The sequence below is a fragment of the Temnothorax americanus genome, unplaced genomic scaffold (assembly GCF_048541705.1).
Source record: "Temnothorax americanus isolate GAGA-0224 unplaced genomic scaffold, ASM4854170v1 Scaffold28, whole genome shotgun sequence".
Classification (NCBI taxonomy): Eukaryota; Metazoa; Arthropoda; class Insecta; order Hymenoptera; family Formicidae; genus Temnothorax; species Temnothorax americanus.
In genome coordinates, this window is record NW_027509421.1 from 1,378,837 (window position 1) to 1,399,195 (window position 20,359).

A 20,359-nucleotide genomic window follows, 5' to 3' on the forward strand; every position below is an offset into this window, starting at 1 on the left:
CAAGATAATGACGATTTTTTATTTTTTTTTTACGTCGCATTCTTATTCTAGATATTTTGCATGGATAGGTAATGTTTACCTGCGTCATTTTATCGCTCTTTCCCTCCCAACTGAGCCTTTCGTCGTAAAAAGGATCGTTATTGGTCCCGATGAAGATCGGCTCCCAGTGTACGAAGCTGCCAGTCCTTTTGCCGACGTGAAACACGTGCAGGTCCTCCGTCTCTGGAGCTTCCTGCCATTCCTTACTTTTCGGCACGTTATGGCAGCCGGAGCATAATTTCTTATGAAAGGGTATGGCGGTGCCCGTTTTCAGCATCTGTATCTGCAAATTTACATGGGCTCTTCGAAACGGCGCTTTGCAACGAGTTGTTCGAGATGCATGTAAACAAATCCGTTTCCGTTCCCAAAAATATCCGTCCCGATTACGAGCGTTTTGTGAGGATGAAAATGAGTTACTGGGCGTATCAGATCTGTGACGTTTCGACCTCCGACATACCGTTCATCTAAGTTGAGAAACAAATAAAAAGGATAAAAGAAATGCTACGCAGATAATCTGCACAATCGTTCTCTGTTATGCCGCGCTAGTTCTGAATATGAACCCGACAAAAGGTGTATTGTGCGCGGTGCCGTGCCGTGCGATACGCACGCACGTCGGCCGGACAATAGCAACGCTAATTCTACGTATCAAGGTCCACGGTCAAAGGAAGCTCCATTGATTCGCCGTCGACCCTCGCGCGTCCGCGCTATTAACGACACGACAGTCGCACACACCGTCGGCCTCGTCGCGCTCTCTTTCGCGCGTGCTTAATTGCCCCTGACGGACCACGGACCGGCGAGCGATGCGCGAAACGTACCAGGCGCGTCTTATTGTTAGGCGGCTGACTCTTCTCGTCCACCTCGAAGATGGACAGCACGAAGACCTTGGGATTGGGCTTGTAGAGAGCCGGCTGATCCCGCTTGCGGATCATCTCGAGGAACTTGACGGGCAGGTTCGGGCTGGGATACAGCTCGATGTCGCTAGGGAACACGTAGAAGGTGGGCGCGGACTCGCGCGCTATGTTGCGGCCCACGTTTACCGGGTACAGCAGCTTCTTCTCGTTTTTGTACATCTTCGCGAGGCTGACGTTCACCCACGGCGCCCCGAGCGAGCAGTTGTACGTGTCGGAGGCGATCTTCTCCGACGGCGGTATCTAAGACAGGATCGAAAATCGAGCATTTGAAAAGGAAACTTCAACATATCAGGAAACTTCAAGTTCGAGCGAAACAGTTTCGCAAGATTACTAACGTAATTGCATAATAGCTTTTTCGATCTTTCATATTTTTATACATATATTTTTTTTACATTTTAATATCATCAATTGTATCATTAGATTGTGAGATACGCTAGAGAGAACATTGCATTTTGTTGGCATCTTCGAGGGAAGGAATATAATGTTAGTGAACGACAGGATATTCATGTATGCAGGACAAGTGGTTTCCGATTGTAATCGCGATTACGTTAAAGACTCGTTTGCAAAACGCGAGCCACGCGAGCTTCGTCCCTCGCGAACAAAACCGCACGCGGAAACCGCGAGGCTGTTTTACGATGTCTAGATACGCGTATCCGTTAGACCCGAAGTGCTTACACTACAAATAGACAGCAATAACAGCAACGAACAATCCTGGTTCGTGGTACGAGCTAAATACCCTTCACGGACGAATTGCATATGCATAAGGTAGATTCGTGCACGCACCACATTCGAGAAACATATTATCGCAGTCTGATATCGAATCTTTAATTAATTTGTCGTAGTTCTTGGCATTAACAGGCAGAATAACTCATTGATTTTTTCCGTGAAATGGCCAAAAATTGTAGAAAATGATATCGAAGTAAAAAATCCTGTTTTGTCTGATAAGAAAAAATCGCCACGAAAGGTCTAAAAAAGAGAGATCTCACATTTAATATAAATAAATATTCTTATAATTTCGCGAATGTAAGTATAAGATTAATAGCAATTGTAACATTAATAATTGTTTTGTGCGTAACAAATTTGATCGTTAAATACGCAATTTTTCGTAGCAATCTGAATATTTTTTGAATATTTCTCCCCTTCTGTGTAGATCTTCCCATCCAGAAAGGAAAGAAGGGTCAAAAGGGTCAGAAGAGCCAGAAGGGCCAGAAAGGCCAAAGAGAGCCAGATGTGCAGAGCATGTTTTCAGTTTGAATTTCATAAGGGAGAGCACACACACAGATCATCGAAAAGTCGCTGTGCATATATATACAAAGCTGAGCACTTCGCAGGCTTTAGCGTGATTCTTTTGATATTCTAAATACGGAATATCGATCAACGTATCATATTAGAGCGTACTCGATACTTGCGAGATAATTAGATTCAGGACTGTGCAGAACTCGAGAAGGATTTGGTGAACACGCGGTGCATTCAATGACAGGCTGAAAAACGATTAACCGGAATTAATTCATCATATCTAGTTAGGAATTTTGCCAGATGCCCGGGGTGTATCCGGAACTCGGGAGGGATTCAGGAACACGCTGATTCAAGGACTCGAGGGGTTAATCTTGGGCCCGTCTATTTACCACTTTTGGCACGTGTTTGCTGCTGAAGAAGACGTGAAAGGTCACTAGCTGCGAGACCAGGGGACTGCCGCAGTTCCTCGAGTATCTGATGGCGTCGAGGGTCGCCGGGAAGTCGGTGCCGGGTGCGTGCATGGCGATCGATATCGGCGCCCGCCAGCGCTCCAGCAGCGGCTCCAGATTGTCGAGGAACGTGTAGTCGGCGTGCGTGGTGTATGTCACGCTCTCCCAGCATCTCACCGCCATGCTCATCGGCACGTAATTGTACAGCACCCAGTAATCGCCGCGCTGCGCCCGCCTCGGCTCGGTCGACTTCTCGTGGCAGGGCACGGCGTCCCTCAGGCTCATCGGTTCGCGCGCGACGCTCGTCGTGCCGTTCCTCATCTGGACGAGGACAAGAAAAAGAGAGAGAGTTTAATCGCCGTTCGAGGGGGAAATTTGCATGGAAAGCGGCGGAAATACCGTGAATAGCGCGCGGTGGCGAACGCCTACAAGCCTGATGAATACCTCTATCGACATACCCGATGCATCTCGAACCGCCTCTTTCGACGAGTTTAGATACAGAATAACGATAATGTACTTCATTAATATCGCATAAGACTAATGAGAATATTTCTATCTCTATGTATTATTGATACAAATTAATTACGATGTATACCTCCCGATTTCTATTAATTTTCGATTACATCTTCATTCCTATCGTCATAGACCGCTTCTAGCAATTGGACAAGCCGCATGACAATGATTAATCTAAATGTCAGGAGTCATTCAAAGATCGAAGGAATCAGAGGGATCAGAGAAGGGAGAAGAGAGAAAAAAAAGGAAGAAGCGGTAGAAAACGGAAGGAGTGAATACCGTCTGATTACGGTGCTCCTGCGGCTTGTCGAGGGCCTCGGCCTTGACTTCGTTGGGAGGCGTCGTGGTGACGCGACTGATCCTGGGAGGACGGCCGGCGCCGTTGTTTGTCGGCGCCGCATTATTGGTGGCGCCGACGACCGCGGCCGAGGATGAGGAGGACGACGCGGCGGCGGCGCCCTTCTGGGTGCCGTTGACGAGGTCGTTTAAGGCGCCGCCGTAGGTGTCCGACTGGAGCGGCGCCGCCGCCGCCCAGTTGGTCGGCGGTTCCTCGATCCACGGCCCGGACGAGCCGATGTGGGCACACACGTACAGCAGCACGCACACGTTCAGCACCACCGAGAGGCGCAGCGCCCAGTTCTTGCGGGCGATGGCCGCGATGCTCATCCTCCAGGTCCAATCGCGGTGACGAGGAGACGCGAAGATCTATAGATGGGCAATCCTGCCGGTTGACCGATGTCAATCTCCCGCTCTTATTATCGATACTCGGGTCTGTGATTCTTCTCCTGCTGATGGCGTCGACCTGCCGCGTCCATCCCTTCGCGACCCACGACTGGTCTCGGCGATCAGGACCTGCTCATGGTCCCCCGGAGGCTGGTCGACCGGGGCTCGGTTGCGTGCAGCACCTGAAACGGGAGTGGAAAAAGACCTTTGATTACGACGGAGGTCGCTACAAATTGTTCCGATATATAGTTATTCTGTAACTTTGCGTACTGACAACACGCGAGCGCGTGTACCACTATATGCGCTCCCATTAGGCGGCTTCAATGGTCTTAGGAAACTATATAGTAAACATCTGTACTATTGGTATCCGTTTTATATAATAATAAATTCTGAGCTCTCGAAAATAAGAGCTATAAAATCATTGAATCTCTCTCTGGTAGTCCTGATTCCTTATCTTAATTCGCACTGATGAAAGGAGCATTTAAAAATGAATTTCTCACTGCGAATTACATATAGGCAAGCTTTCTTTAAATTATACACACAGCACCCAGCCAGCAGAAGCTTCTAAAAAACGTCTTAAAAACGTCTTAAAGCCGCTTAAAAGATCTCTAAAGAACGTCTGAAAAATTATGAACGTCTTTTAGAATTTCCCGCTATCTATGGGCAGTTATATTAACACAATAACGCGTAAAATATAACGTTTAATTAACACATAACCAGAATTATGTCACGCAAATAAACATTTCGCATTTTTATATCGCGTAAGTAACGATTAGTATGTTCAAACGCTGCAGCGGCATGGCAGAAAGCGTTCGCTGCAAATAGGTACACGTTCGCTCCGCCCCGTTTCATCTCCCTTCAATAGCAAGTATAGCAACCATAGCAAGTACAGCAACAGCTGCGATATCGCTCGTTGGATCGCATCTAATTTATCTCACGATCCAGTTTATAGCGCGTGCTACGCCGCGCCGCGCCGACGAGGACGACTTTCCCCCTATCTCGCATCTTCTTCCCCGTTCGACGTTCGAGATGTGTCGCAACCCGAGCTCGTAACGCGACATCACCGGGGGACCGGGCGGTCCGAATTGAGCAATCGCGGAGATTCCGGTCGCCAACGGGACCGCGGGTGATCCCGTGGTTTCCAGCGCGAGCGCGGCGAGTGAAATCGACAGGGGGGGGGGGGAGGGACGAACAGGACGGCTATTATCGAAAGACGGAAAGAAACGACTAATAAGAAGTCGTCGGCCTCCTCCTCGTGACCGATCTTGCGTCAACGCCTCCTTCTCGGCGAACGAACGCCGAACGGGACTCGCGAGTCACCGCCGATAATTTCGACGACTTTCACGCAGGAAGACGAGATATACTCCTTTCGCCGCGCGTGTTTCTCCGGTCACGAGTTTTCCCGGTAATCCGCGGGATTGATTTCCCCTCAAAGAAAATTTCCCGAGGCACGACTCCGTTTACGACCGATCGAGTCTTAAAATTTGCTTCTTTTTATTCCGTTTAAACGAAGTTCTGCATAATTGAAAGGGGTAGTCGCGCGGGAAGTACATAGCGCCGAGAAGTGAGACGTCGCGTCGAAGAGGATCGATTCCGCATTGACCGAAGCGACTTCGATTAAAAAGTAATACCGTTACAACTGGGTCACCCTCCCCGTAATACGAGACAAACGCTTCTAAATGAAAAAGCGACGGGGAAACGGGCTTTAAAACTAACTACTTCAGTAGGAAAACATGCGGCAACAGTGTTTTCGTGCCGCGAGAGAATAATTTACGGCATGCGATATTCGACCGTTATAACACAGCCGGGCGGTATAATTCAATCTTAAAGTTGGAATTATCGGCGCAGCATTGGGAAATCACATGATGCGCGCGATTTCTGCTTGCAAAATCCCTGCACTCTCCGTGACTTAAGAAAGATGCAGAGTCGCGTAATAAACGTCTCTCGCGGCTTTGTGTTCCGCCGACATATATAGCCGTATTATCGACTCGAACGCCAAACGTTTACGCAGTTGTCCATCAAGATAAAGTGCAGTGGGATTTATCTGCTTCAAAGCAATGGAAAAATAGGAGGATACCGATAACCGCGCGTAACACAAAAATGACAATTAGCACCGTTATCGCAATATCACTTAATCGATACTTTATGTCGCTATACACGCGCAATCGTCGTCACGTAAATGGGCATAAGTGGAATGTACGATGCGATGTGGAAAGAGATACACGCGGCTTTGCGGCTTTAACTTTTTCCCCACACAATGCGTAGCGCGATAGAAGTGATTTCCGATGTAGGACCGGACCGCCTTCGCTCGCGATAAGAGCTCGATGCTCGATTCGACGGCCGTGGTCAATACGAATGCTCGTTAGCTGTCAATTGTGATCGTTCGCGATCGGCAAAGTTTTTTAAAACGCTTGTAAAAAATAAATACCATCTAATATAAAATTTTCAACGATACAAATAGCTAGATAACAAAGTTAAGCGCGCTATTCAAGCCACAATGCAGTTATTTTGTCATATCGCAGTACATACAATATCTTGTCATTATGTCGCACACCGAGAATAATACTGCTGTTACAACTCCAAAAATTCACAATTTTCAGGAGAGAGGAAAAACAAAGTTGGTTCAATTTTTTTGAATTGTGAGATAACTAACGCAATTGCAATTACGACATTTGTTATAATAATAAACTTATATGCTGTTTTCTTGAAGACGTCTGCTGTGATTCACCTGCTAATTCACTTATGACACTAATTATTCATCCAGCGACCGCAGCTTAATCGACCGTAACTTATTTAAAAGAATAACGATACTTCTGCTACCGTGCGAAGAATGAAAATTTGTGGGACACGCATACGGTAACAATTTCACAAATGCTAGTACTATAAATAGCGTCAACTCGTGTCCAACTGAAGACGTGTGTGTGACCAGGAATACGGTCACACACACACACACACACACACACACACACACACAATTTCAAGACTTCATTATTACGTCATTTAACACACCTGGGAAGCAGCACAGTCTGTTACGCAATATTTCTACTTAACGTGTAAGAAGTAAAAAATTTGGGCAGATAACGATAGGTGTCAACAATCGCGTCGAATAACAAATAGTGACGGTAAAGATATAAAATGGATGGCAGGGAATCACGAAACGACGGAGAGGAAACGTCACGAAGGACGCACCGGATCGCGAGAAAGGAAGTAAAATCCGCGAGGCCCCCGCTCCCTCGACGATTTCCCATCGTCGAGGCGACAGGTTTTTAATTATCGACTTCCCTCAAAGAGCCAACCATCCGTTCATCATCGATCGCAGGGGAGGAAAACTCATCAACGGCCGGGCGCGCGGCGTAGAAGTTCTTTGATCGCGGGAACGCAAACGCGATCGCTATTTTTAAAACGCGAACACACGCCGATCCCCCACGCCTGCCGTGCAATCCTTTCATAAAGCTCGCGCGCTTATATATACGGAAAGTTCGCGATAACGGATCGCGCCGTTATCTCGCGGAAATTTTCACTCGAATCTTTCAGCGCGCCCCCCCGGACGTGGAAACGGCGCGGTGTGTACGGCAGCCCCGTGAAACTTTTCTGTTATAACTTCGCGAATATTAACACACCCCGAGACAGCCGCATTTTCCGTACTTAACAAATCACTTTGTTGCTATCTCCAATTACATTACGCTTTAGATATGTGTAAATATATATAAAATACACATACCTCTCTGAAAGTTATAGCATAATATAATTTATTTACAATGTTATTCTTATAACGAAGGACGTATATTCCAAAAGAAGTATATTTAAAAATAAGATTGTTAAAAAAGACAACGAAGCGATAATGATCGTCGCGCGACTTATGCGATGTTCAAAAAGATTAAAAAAAAGAACCAACTTATTGTTACTCGTATACAGTTGCTGACAATTGATACTAATCGTAATATCAATTCTTGCGCAGTAGCGGCTATTATATCAAACGCTTGCGATTGCAAACAGTAAAAAATAACGAGCTCATTATACGCAGCAAAGCGAGTTACCCAAAAACAGAGACATATCTGCGACAAAGGCAATGACTATCAGCTCAATTCAAATATTTGTAATAAAGCAATATGACAATTTCACTTTCCACTCGACTCGGATATATTGATTCATCGATGACGAACGACATTGCCCGACTAATGAGATGCCTATGTATCGCATGAATAATAAATCAACGTTATAAATATCGTCAGTCGAGCATAATAAGCTTAATCGATCGGAAGCGAATTTTGGTGGCTCAATAAACGTAATAATATAATATCCTGCAATCCATAACAAAGACCATTTTAATAATGTTTTCGGATATACAATGTCTGCTCCGTTCCATTATTTTGTTTCATTTGATAAATTTAACAGAAAATCCAGATTTTACCGCGCGATTTTTCTCTGTAAAACTATTTGCACATATTTAATTAATTTTTTTTTCTAACGTTCACCTTTCAAATAGCCCGATGAGTCTTCGTCGTGAAAATTATTTCCGCAAGCTTCCTGGAGTGGAAATTTGAGAATGGGAAGAAAAAAAGGAGTTGGAAACAATTATGCTAGATTATGCAAGATGGGTTTTCGATTTAAAGTTCTGTACTCCAAGATACCCAATGTCAACGGAACTGGGGTTGAGAAAGCTTAGGATAGGACGGGGTGGAAGGGCAATGGGATATGAGGAAAAGATTAGGGAAATGGATGAGAGCAGATGGGTCAAGAAATGTTGGATAAAGAAAGAGAAAAACAAATGGAAAGACAGATATGGTATATAAAGAGAGAGAAAGGTACTATAATAGAAACGGGTGGGGGTGGAAGCGAACGAGTCGTTAAGGGGCTCCTATAGTGGCAGTGCACTTTATGCACTAAGTGCACACTTTAACTCGTATTTTATTTATTATAAATTTTTAAGAGCAAAAATGCAAAATCGGGCTGTTTAGGGCACTACAGATGAGCTTACTGATTAAAATATCCTAAATGGAATAAGATTCATTCGATATTTTGGCTAAATTCTTCTTATTCGTAATTTTTTTCGTAATTAGAAGAATTTAGCCAAAATATCGAATAAATCTTACATTTATGATATTTTTAATCAGTAAGCTCATCTGTAGTGCCCTAAACAGCCTAATTTTGCATTTTTGTTCTTAAAACTTTATAATAAATAAAATACGAGTTAAAGTGTGCACTTAGTGAATAAAGTGCACTGCCACTATAGGATCCCCTTAAGGAGAGAAGGGAGGAACTGAGGGGAAGAGATTAAATTAAGAGACTGGGAGATACAGAGGCAAGTGGAAAAAAATAATATAATAGAGTCAAAGTATAACAGGAAGTATAAAGAGTTAGAGAGAGACGGAAATAGACCGGAATATCTAAGGAGGGCAAACATAGATAAATAGATCGAAGGGGATAGTATCAGAGCCCTGATAAATCTGAGATGTGGTAACATGGAATCGGAGAACATGTATAGTGGGGAGGGGGGGAAAAATGTGTTTGTTCTGCAAGGAAGGAAGAGATAATTTGAAGCACTATGTGGAGGAGTGCAGCAGTATAAAGAACCGGTTTATAGAACGACAAACTAGATACAACCAAAGAAAAAATATTAAGAAAATTATATAGGGATATAGGAAAAAGATAGAAGCGGAGATGAGAAAAGATAGGCGAGAGCACACAGTAGTGAGGAATGATCCCGTCAAAATTGTTGTGATTGACGGGCGATGTGTGGATATGGATGAGTGTGTTAAGGAACGTATTGTAAACCAAGTCCACTTCTTGGCAGCAGCCGAGAAGTTAAATAAAAATATTATTTCCGCGAGCTTCCGTCAAAAATGAAGACACTCGCAACGTTTATATTGACGGCGCACGAGCGCGAGTATATGTATCTCAATTACTTTACGCCACGAGCTGCATGAATAACGTGAAATTTTCCAAGCTATATAGATGCATGTCGATAATCGATCGATTTCGGAAGCGGCAATAAAGGACGTCGTATTTTTCTCCAAACGAGAAATACGCCGAGCCGCATGCACACGTGCACGCGACCCCGAGCGACGATCCCTATCCGCGTTATCGATCCACGATCGGCCCGGCATCGCGATCCTGGAAAGCCCACGCGCATCCGTTCAGGTCTTCCGCCCATCTCAGGAAGTAGGCGTCGGTGACCGAAATTGATAGTGGCTCGGCGTCGAAATGATTCGCGCTCGTTAATCATCGCCTTACGTCCCATCTGCCGCGCCCGGTGACTACGAACTCTCGACTCTCCCGCCAAGACCATATCTCGCGACGTATTGGCTCCAACATGATCTCGTTAATTAAAAGTTATCTCGTCGAGCATTTAGAGAAGTTTATCATTATAAGATACGTCCCGAGAGAAGCAGTGTACGATTTTAACGTAATACGAACACAGTATTATAAAATCTTCATGTAACACAGAGGATGTTTTTCGTTACCGTGTTATACGAGTCGCATAGATTATACATGCCATATGGATTGTGTATCCATATGAAAACATTATATTTATAAAGCATGTGAGGGTTTATTATAAAAAATGTAAAATAAAAGAATATGAAGTATGTACCTAACGGTAAAATATTTTTCATTTTGTTTTGAAAGAAACAAATATTAAAATTTTTCCATCGTGTTATACATATAAATCCGTTATATAATAATGTTATATATAGGGATCTACTGTGTGTGTATATCATTTAAATAACTTCACACTGCAGTCATCATTTTTATAATAACTCCTTGATATCACATAATCGTGCGATTTCGCGCAATTGTCCCCGTGTAACTTGAGAATTATTTTTTCTTTTTCAAACTCGCGTCGAGTTTAAAAAAATATCAAAAGCTGCAGTCAGAGGCACAAAGGGGAGTTTAATTCATGCTCCGTGTGGTGCGCATGTTTTTCGACCACGCTGCATAAAGCTAGAAAATATTTAGCGATGGACAGAAGTTAAGCTTTTGCGTTCGCGTGGCACCGAGAAGCTTATCAGCGTTGCATAAACAGGAAGCTTATAAACTGGTTAAAACAACGACGGAACTTCGCGAAAAAATCGGAGCCCGGAGTCTTTCACGGCTATTACGAATCAACCGTGGCGGCCATGCGCAAATATGCACGCGCACGCGCTCATTAACGCGCAAGCAGCCGCTCGTCGCGCGATAAAAATGTCATTAAATTATTTTTAACTATTAGTATAAGTTGCAGGTGAATCATTCGATTACGATCTTCTTGATAAACGTTAGAAGCGACGCCGCCGCGCCGGTCACGTAAACGCCGCGCGACACACTGGCTATTTAATTTGCGTCTCTCGCAATTTACGACGCGCGCGGCGTCACGCGGGATCGTAACGCGATCTTTCCTCGTGAAAATGAAAATGGTAAGTATACGGGATGTGCGCACACACCGCCGTAACACTGCACTCTCAGCATTGAAATATCTATTGTGGCGTTATGAAGTTTTATGGCATAAATTCCCAGAGAGACCCAATTAAAATATTGCACTTTTCAATTTCGCATTGAAATAAAAACAAACATTATATAAACATAAACAATTAAACTTTCATTTCTTCCGGCTATAATTGGCAAACACTCATCGTGACGATTCGACCATTGGTTTTGGTCCTCGTCGTCAAGACGTTAATAACAACGTTTGCCAATTATAGCCGGAAGAAATGAAAGGTTAATTGTTTATTACATTGTTGGCAATTTACGAATGTACTTTAGAAATATTATATACTTTTGTTATTATTTTTACGTAAAGTTAGAGAGTTAATTTCGAATATATATATTTGAAATATCGTCGGAATATCGGAAACGGAAAGATAAACACAATCTTCCTGCGTCGTTCGATCGATTGAAAGCGCAGGTATAGAAAAAGCTCGATTTGCCAGTCGCGACGACGCGCGAGTCAATTTTCCCTCGTCATTTCGCACGAAATTCGCATAATATGACGTAGAACGTGCGCGGGATCGAGCGATTTTATTATCGCGTTATTCGTCAAGGATACGCTTTCTGCGATCGTTTCGAGCGACGAGCGAGTCCAATCAAAATCGCGAAAGAAATCGGGCAAACGAAACGAAGCGGATAGATTTATTGTCACGAATAAGCTGCGGAAAATATATCACAGCCCTGTTGTTTATGAGAGTCAAAAGCAAAGCTCGCGAGAAGTAAAAAATTCTAGAATTTATAGAAGAAAGCGAAGAAAAAGAGAAATAGCACGCCAAGTCACGGCAAACGAAGATTATATAATTTCGATCGCGAGGTTGAACCTAACGATTGTTTTCCACCCTTTGGGCCGAGAACACCGCGTCGAGATTCACGCATTGCCCCCATATACTTAAGGGGACTGGGAACGCACGTTTTCGCCTTCCACTCGCCTTCGCGCGCGTCACCGCGTTTGTTCGATACAACAAAATTAAGCGCGATGAATCATGCGTATCGCGGCGCATCGAGGATATACATTCTTACCCTCTTAACACCGAGTTCGTCGACCGCGCGACGAATCCGCGACGCGCGGATCGAGGCGAGTAAAATCGCGATCGCCGATACTTCGTCTCGCTTCGCGTCTACCGCTATTTCGTTAAACACGATCGCACGTCCCCGATAAACGTCGCGCCGTTATCCGGGACCGAGAGCGCGAGCTCTCTTCCGCCGTAGTAAATCTTCGGCATTTAATTAAGGCGGTTAATTTATTGCGTTACCGATATACCCCGTATCGGTAGAAGCCGATTGATCGCCGCCTTCTCGCGCGCGCGCGATTCAATTTAGTTTTAATATACATGCTAAATTGGGGAGATTACGTCGCGCGGCCGAGCGGACGAGTAATTTTCACGCTGCCATCGCGATCGGTCGCGAAACAACCGCATATATAGAGCCAGATGCGGAGATTCAAGCTAATCGCTGATAACGATGATAACGCGAATCGCGCGCGCCGTTAAAGATTTCTCGTACGCGCGATAAAGAGTGACATTGTGCGCGACGGTATAGCGGGCGTCTTCACTTAAGCGACAGTCCGGCTAAATTATTTATATCGCGATACGCTTCTCTCTCTCTCTCTCTCTCTCTCTCTCTCTCTCTCTCTCTCTCTCTCTCTCTCTCTCTCTCTCTCTCTCTCTCTCTCTCTCTCTCTCTCTCTCTCTCTCTCCGTGGTGCACGCGATGTGCGAGCCGGTGGCGATCGATGCGACGACGATGCGTGATCGGGTAAAGCTGATGAATGAAAAAGGTCTCGCGTACGTGACGTCGGCGCGCCGAGACCTCCGATCGAAATACTGGGGATCAAAAGCGGCAATCACGGAAGCGATATTAATTACAGAATACCAATTACCGAGTTCAGTCAAGTGTAACATCTAGAACGCGCGTAATTACGCATTTTTTCGCTGCTCATGCATATTTTGGCATTCTCGGTATTCAGATGTTTTCTTAATTATTAATTTTAATGAACAGCAGATCACGACCTTTCGCTCCGCCGCGCGATAATCCGAGTTATATTGAATATCACAAGAATGACCGATGTGGAGATGATTATAGAGAGGATTCGTGCAGCTCGTATAACTATATCGCCGATTATTAACGTCGTGAGATACACTTTTGCGAAATAAACCGGCGCTAATTCCTTCGGATATACGTGGATTGTGAGATCGAGCGCGCGCTAATAGGTTTCCTTCATAATTACTTCATGGCAGGCAGAGCGTTCGCGTTCACTTATCGCGCCCGACACATAAATCTCCCCGATACGATAAACTCGCAGTAAAGCCGCGCCGATCTCGCTGCAATATGCCTCTCTCGTCAACATCATCGTGACGAAATCTTTTATCTCTTTTTCATCGACACGCACGAAAGCGTCGCCGTTTCGTGCTCCCCCCGTCACCCGCCGATCCCTTTATGACGACAAATTAAATTTCAGTAGAATTACACATACAAATTGCTCCCGCACGTAACATCGGAAAAGTAAAGGGTTTCTTATTATATAAATACTCTTTTATACTCTTACGAATATTAATGGAATAAGCGTTTTTATTCGCTCGGATAGCAGTTTTTCTTTACGCAATTTCCGTTCTAGAAAATATGTATGAAGGATTGAATTAATAGTTATTAACTATGGCGACTGTGTGTCGTTCCGGAAATTGCGGTGACGTTATCACAATCTTCCACGCGGCTAATTTTTCCAATTCACCTCTGAATGCTTGTAAGATATACATCAACCGCTAATAAACACATATAATGATGACAATTCGTGACTAGCGCAATCGAAATATTTTAAAACGCTTGTAAAAAATTGTTAAAATATAAGACCTGTTCTTTTTAGCTGAACTTCTCGCACGCATCTTATATTTTTTCTTTTTCCCTCCAACGTGACGAGAAACAGAGAACAGACGAACCGTGCGAGAAGTTCAGCTAAATAGAACAGGCTTAAGGTACTTTTAGTAATTTTGCTTAGTCGAAAGTTTCTAGTGCAGGGTAGGTTGGCCTTAGCAAGAAATCGGCACGCATGAAAGTTTCTCTTTTCCCTTAGTGCATCGTCCCGGTGTGAACACCTAGCAAGAACCTTCTGACTTTCTGAGCGTGCAAGCTGCCCTATATACAGATAAGAGATTTATTTATTTCAGTTTGTACGTGATAAATAGTAAAGTAAATTCTGTTTCTCTGCTGTGCGAAAGAGCAGTTCGTCATATTATTAACTAGTCGTTTTGATATTTATTTAAGTTAAATAATTTCGTTAAGATATTTATTTATTAAGTTTGTAGTTAGACACGTGCTAGCGTGCACCTTTTCGTTCGAATTATTTTCTCGTAATAGTTACACGAAACAAAGAGCTTCGTATTAGATTAAGTCTGCGAACCTCAACTGCCAACCTGGCCATAATTTAACAAAAATAAATGCCATCTATAAAATTTTTATTAGCTATTAGCTAAATAACAATGCCAAGTAAAAAGTGTGAATTTAACGCAATGGGGTAAACTCGAGTAAGATGGCCAACCTAATGTTCTTTCAACCTAGCTCGTCGTGAAATCTCGAATGAACATGGCCATCTTTCCTCTATGGCCATCTTACTCGAGTTTACCCTACCCATGAGAATTTAGTCTTATTTAATCAAGTTACATAATATTTTATTATTGTATACTTATATGAAAATTTTACCATGACGTACATGGTGAAGGATACACAAAACTCGCTATAAGGCAAAAGCAACGTGTTAATTAGATCGATGATGCGAAATACGTTTTAACCCCGCGTACACGATTCTCCGGAACAAACGTCGGCGACAAATATTTCGAATAATGAATGCAAAGAGGAGAATACTTGACGGGAAATTGGATCAAACGCGAGCGAGTGCGGAACAAACATGCATGTTTTCGAGTAACCGGATCGAATTCGCGGACAAAAGTCAAAACAGCGCGCAAATTGATAGGCCTGCCTATTATTAGCAGCGCGCGTGCACGTCTACCTCGAGGGCACGTCTACTACGATCGACGTTAACGGCCAAACAACGGCGAGCCGCGATCAGGCACGTATTAGGCCTCCGTACCGTCACGTACCCGATCCGCGATAATTCCTCGCAACGATCTGTGATTTGTTGCGAGCGCATGCCCGGCGCGTTTTCCCCGCGTGCTCTCCCGACAGTTTGATCTCCGGCATCGAGATCGATCGACTTTCGTGCTCGTAATAAGGGCACCTCCTCGAGATGAGTCATATATACCGTATCCGCGCGCGCGCGCGCGCGAGCTTTCCGTGCTTTTAACGAATGCATTCAACAGGGTCGTCGTTCTTCCGGAGAAGGCATTCGGAAGAATTCCATTCTCGTCGGCGAAATCGCGGAATTAATCGCGAGGAGAATCAGCAAGCTCGTGAATGTTAAAATTCGTTACTTAAAATTACGACGTCGGAAATTTCTGCGGGCCCCGTATCTTCGTCGTTATCGGAATGGCAGGGGAATGGAAGCGATAGCGCGTTTCTGCTTTCATCTGTACTCGGGAATTTCGACGCCTTAGCAAGGTTCGAGATTAACTTCGTCGTTATTTAATGATCGCGCGAGAAAAATAAGGGGAAAACGAGAGAAACGGCTGGTATATTGTATGGAATTTGACAAAATAAAGAGGCGCGACGTTATAATGCGAGTGATTCGAGACACCGCATCGTGTTTTCGAGACGCGAAGTAGCGCATCGTCAATCGATTCATCGTCGCTTCTTCGCGAGCAAGTAATGTATAACGCCCATACGCACGCGTGCAAGCGCACCACCTATATATTTAGGTGCCAGGCTTTACGCCGGCTTCTCAAGGTAATCCGGTTTTCCGCCTTCCGATCTGGTATAATAATCCGATCTTTTTTATGACGTTTTTCTTGCAGCGCGTTCGATCGCACTTTCCGGCTTCTGAATCGCGCTCGCCTTCGCGCGACCGCCGCGGCAAGAAACCCGCGTTACTCCCATTTTTCTCACCGTCACCTCCTTTTTTTCACCTTCGAGAAATTAACGGCGATTATTTTCCATGTTTTTCTCAGCCGCGGAGGTTCGACACGCGCGAAGGAGCGCGCCAATTGTTGACGATGCTCCGCTTGGGCGTTGACAGATGAAAGATTTTAACTCAGCAGTGATTTATAGCGTGATAAATGTCACATATAATTTCAAATAATATATATAATGTAATATAATAACGAAATAAACAATGGATAAACACATACGATAAACAACTGCGTATAAATCTGAGTGTAATCTAAATATAAAAATATAAAAAGTGCGACGAACAAATATATTTGCTGCCGTATGAAATTCCTCCACTATTCGCCTTGCTGTCGCGGCGGAAAATTGCACGAGCGCCGAGATTTTCGCGCAAAATCGCACGTACCCGTCGTTCCTGAGCGCGCATAAATCGACGCTAACAGAGCGGAGCACTATTGTTAATGAAGTGCACAACTTGCGTAACCGCTTGTCGCATTCGCGCGGTCTCGTTTACCATTTCAAAATTACGACGATAAATCGACTCACGCGCGGCGCTCGCGCGCACACAAGGTGCGCAATCACACCGTTAATTACGGGTCCTCCCCGCGGATTCCTCCCGATCGTCGAGAGGCGGTGACACATCGGTAACGAGAAACACGGTCACCCACAACACTGAATCGTCGTGAGCGATCGCGTAAACGCAGTGCCACCGCGTCAAAAGGCACCGGGTTACGCCCCTTTAATTAAAAAATCTAGGGCGCGCGATACTTAGCGCTCCCCTTAATCACGAAATTGACGGAACGAGTCACGCACCCGCGTTTGCAAACGAGGCACACCTTTATTTGCGCTGCACGGTTGGAGGAAAAAATCGGGGGAGGAGGAAGGAAACGGCTGACGCAAAAGAAAAATTGTTGGCGATCACGGGAAAGTTATACGTGATAAGACTGATAAGGCATGATTGAGACGATCCAGCGATAGGGAGAAATTCTATTTATGTACAAATCAAACACCACGAAGTGATATTAATTTACATGATCTTGATGCGCGGTTGATTCATGTAAAATTTTCTATCGTAGAACGGAGAATAATAACGGAGCAATCGGAGGAAAATTTCATTGTTATATATGAACTAATAGAATTATTATAAATGTAATTTATTGCTGAACGTTAACGGATTTGAAATTTGCATCGTGCGTAAAAAGATCTCCAATCACGTTTCCAAATAAATCACTGGAGAGATATAAACGGTTTCTCTTTTCAATTCAGTTCAATCAATTGCGTAAATGATTAAATTGAAATTCATATAGCTGATACAAAAAATTCGACGCGCGTCACATTTTTTTGCTGAAAATTGTGATCCCCGCAACGCGTGCGATTAAAAGCGAAAAATCTTGATACCTTTCGGGATTCAGGGCGGGGTTTCTCTCTTCCTTATCGAGCTCCTTGCCGGCGCTAAACCCGATTCGCGGCGAGCTCGTGAGAGCCGTGGCGGTTCGACCTCGCGGAAGTTCACGCTCGCGCACTCACGTAGGAAAGTCACGTATGTCTAATGTCGCCGGCTGATGGAAACCGGTTCGGCGGAAAGTCCGTCGCGATAACCTTGAGCCGCGAACGCACTCACCGCGCCGCGCCGTCATCGTCGCCGTTGCCGTCGAGGCGCGTTTTCCCTCGCGCGGCGGGGAAGCCGGGCACAAATTCTAACGTGCAAGTTCACGGTTTCCCGATACCGACGCACGCGCGCGCGCGCGATCGTCCGCGCGGGTTCTCCTCGATCGCCGGAATGTGGATCGCGGATCCAATCGCCGCCGCTCGCTCGCTCGCGAAGCGACAGCGACCGGTATCAATCGCGTCTTGTTACGCTCGATATCTCCGCTCTGCGCTCGAAACCTCGTGGATCCGCCACTTTCCCTTACGAGCGAGAAGGAATGTTATATCGCGCGGCTTAATTTTCAAGCATTAAAATTATTCCATAATCTACTTTATATTCCTTAATTAATCTACTTCATACGATGTGTAATTACGGCGTCTTAAATGTTATATATTATGTATCGATTATAATTTTTAATCTTTCTGTGATTTCGATATTAAATGATGAATTTAGTTTATTTTATATTTTTTAAGCTATCTCTAGAATTTTTCGTTTCATACGTGTTCGTTTTACAGTGGCCAAATAGAACAATTATATAAATGTTATAGAATTTTTAATTTTACATAAAATATGCACGAATAATCGGAAATATTATAATGTGAATTACTTCGATGTAAATGTGATAAACATTAAAATAGATATTAGCATAAATTAATTGTATTCTCACGGCTTTTCCTACAGCGTTGAAATTATTAAACCCTTCCGCGGATCTGTGGAAGCTACAATCTTTTACGTCGTCCAAATATCCCTTCGCATAAAGATATTCCTATATCCGATCGATAACTGACTTTATCTGGATAAATGTAACATTGAGTTCGCAGCCCCCGACTGATTTTGACGTCGGCAAATTCTCGCGTAAGCCTTTTGGAGCCCTTTAGTGCTTTCGCTTCAAAACAATTTCAGCGGTACTCCATCTCCTTCCAAATGGAACTACTAATACCGTCGGAATTAGAATTCCGCGAATGTGCATGGTATGGTTTCATCCAACAGCTCAAAGGCTTAAAACGCTAATGCTCTTGCCCGATCTTAGGGTACTTACGTGTCCCATAATAGCGTTTAGCGACCCGCTTGTTGCCGAATATCCGCGTCGCGCCCATTCAACGCGCTAAACGTGTAAATCGCTCGCGATAAGAAAGCTCCATATTCACGTACTGCATTAAGTACAGCTATCTGACTTTAAGGCACGCGCCTCCCGTCGCGCGCCTTTTAACGGTAAACGCTATACCGGCTGCCTCGAGACGAGAAAATCATCTCAAGGTTGCGAGCGAAATAACGGGCTTTAACATACTTATCTCCTCCGATTTGCATACATCTGCGTGTTATTTTTTCCAACTTTCGACAAACACACAGTTTCCTTCTCAGATACACGCGCGACTGTTTAATAATCTCTGCAAATCTTTTTCTTATCTACATATAGAAGTTAGAAGTTTATGCACGCCGTATGTACATCAATATTGAGCGATTCACTTGCAACTTAAACGTGATATTGCACGGACAAAATGAAGTATCCCGAAACAAATATAAGTGTGGAGAACTTTACATAAATATTCCAATTTCTCGCCGTCCCAGAAAGTGAGCGCCACGTTCGCTTCTTCAGGTTCTCTTCTCGTAGAAAATGGCTTCCGGCTGACAGAAGTTTTCTTAGAAAGACGTATACAAACTTTAACGTGAATTTTCTTTGGGACGTCCCTCGAAATTTTCTTCAAGTCGCGAAACTTTTCCTTCACCCAAGCACAACTGAATTCTATTTGTTATACGAACTATTGTAAAATTTTTAATACCAATTTGGCGATACGTTGAAAATTTATAGATTCTTTCGTGAAAATTCATTCGACGAATTGTAACTTTTGAAAATTATTTTATCATGTACAGTGAGCGCATTATGCATCGTATAATCGTCAAATCGAAATTGCAATATTTCTGTCATATCCCGCCATGCAATCTAGATAAAACACGTTTCACCGATAATAGATAAAGAGAGAAAACGAGTATAAAGTATTTACTTTAAAGTATTTTATAGTGTAAAGTATTTACTTTTAAAGCACGTCACGGAAAGCACTTCACATATAACTGTACATTTTATAACAATTGCAAAACATTTTAGAAAATACACGTATTTTACAAAAAAAAAAAAGATACACCTTCAATTACATTTAGGTAAAAACGGAGTTATATTATACGGCACGTGATGCTGAAATTACTCGGCGCAATTTCCCATAACGAGCACTGAAAAGTCGCGAATTCCGTTTCAAACGTAATTAACAGCGTAAGATCGATAAACGATCGCGATTTACATATTTTTGCAGTTTCAAGCCGCCCAAGTTATCTTAATGCAAATTCTCCGTCGTTTGAATCACGATATGTATAATATTCTATATGAAGTCC

General features: G+C 43.9%; 1 protein-coding gene across 6 annotated transcripts in view; it reads right to left on the reverse strand.

Moving 5' to 3' along the window:
* Positions 1-20,359, reverse strand: part of LOC143899620 (beta-1,4-glucuronyltransferase 1) — a 42,517-nt gene that overhangs the window by 5,455 nt on the left and 16,703 nt on the right. For 4 of the 6 annotated variants that reach the window (XM_077410025.1, XM_077410029.1, XM_077410026.1 and 1 more), the window contains 4 exons: positions 3,428-4,053; positions 2,576-2,956; positions 855-1,190; positions 80-322 (listed from right to left, as the gene is read on the reverse strand). In XM_077410025.1, coding sequence (XP_077266151.1) covers positions 80-322; positions 855-1,190; positions 2,576-2,956; positions 3,428-3,814 — 1,347 coding nt within the window. In that variant the 5' untranslated portion in view covers positions 3,815-4,053. Of the gene's footprint in view, positions 1-79; positions 323-854; positions 1,191-2,575; positions 2,957-3,034; positions 3,279-3,427; positions 4,054-17,724; positions 17,914-20,359 lie in introns of those variants that run through there. The other 2 variants (XM_077410030.1, XM_077410031.1) reach the window with 2 other exon arrangements.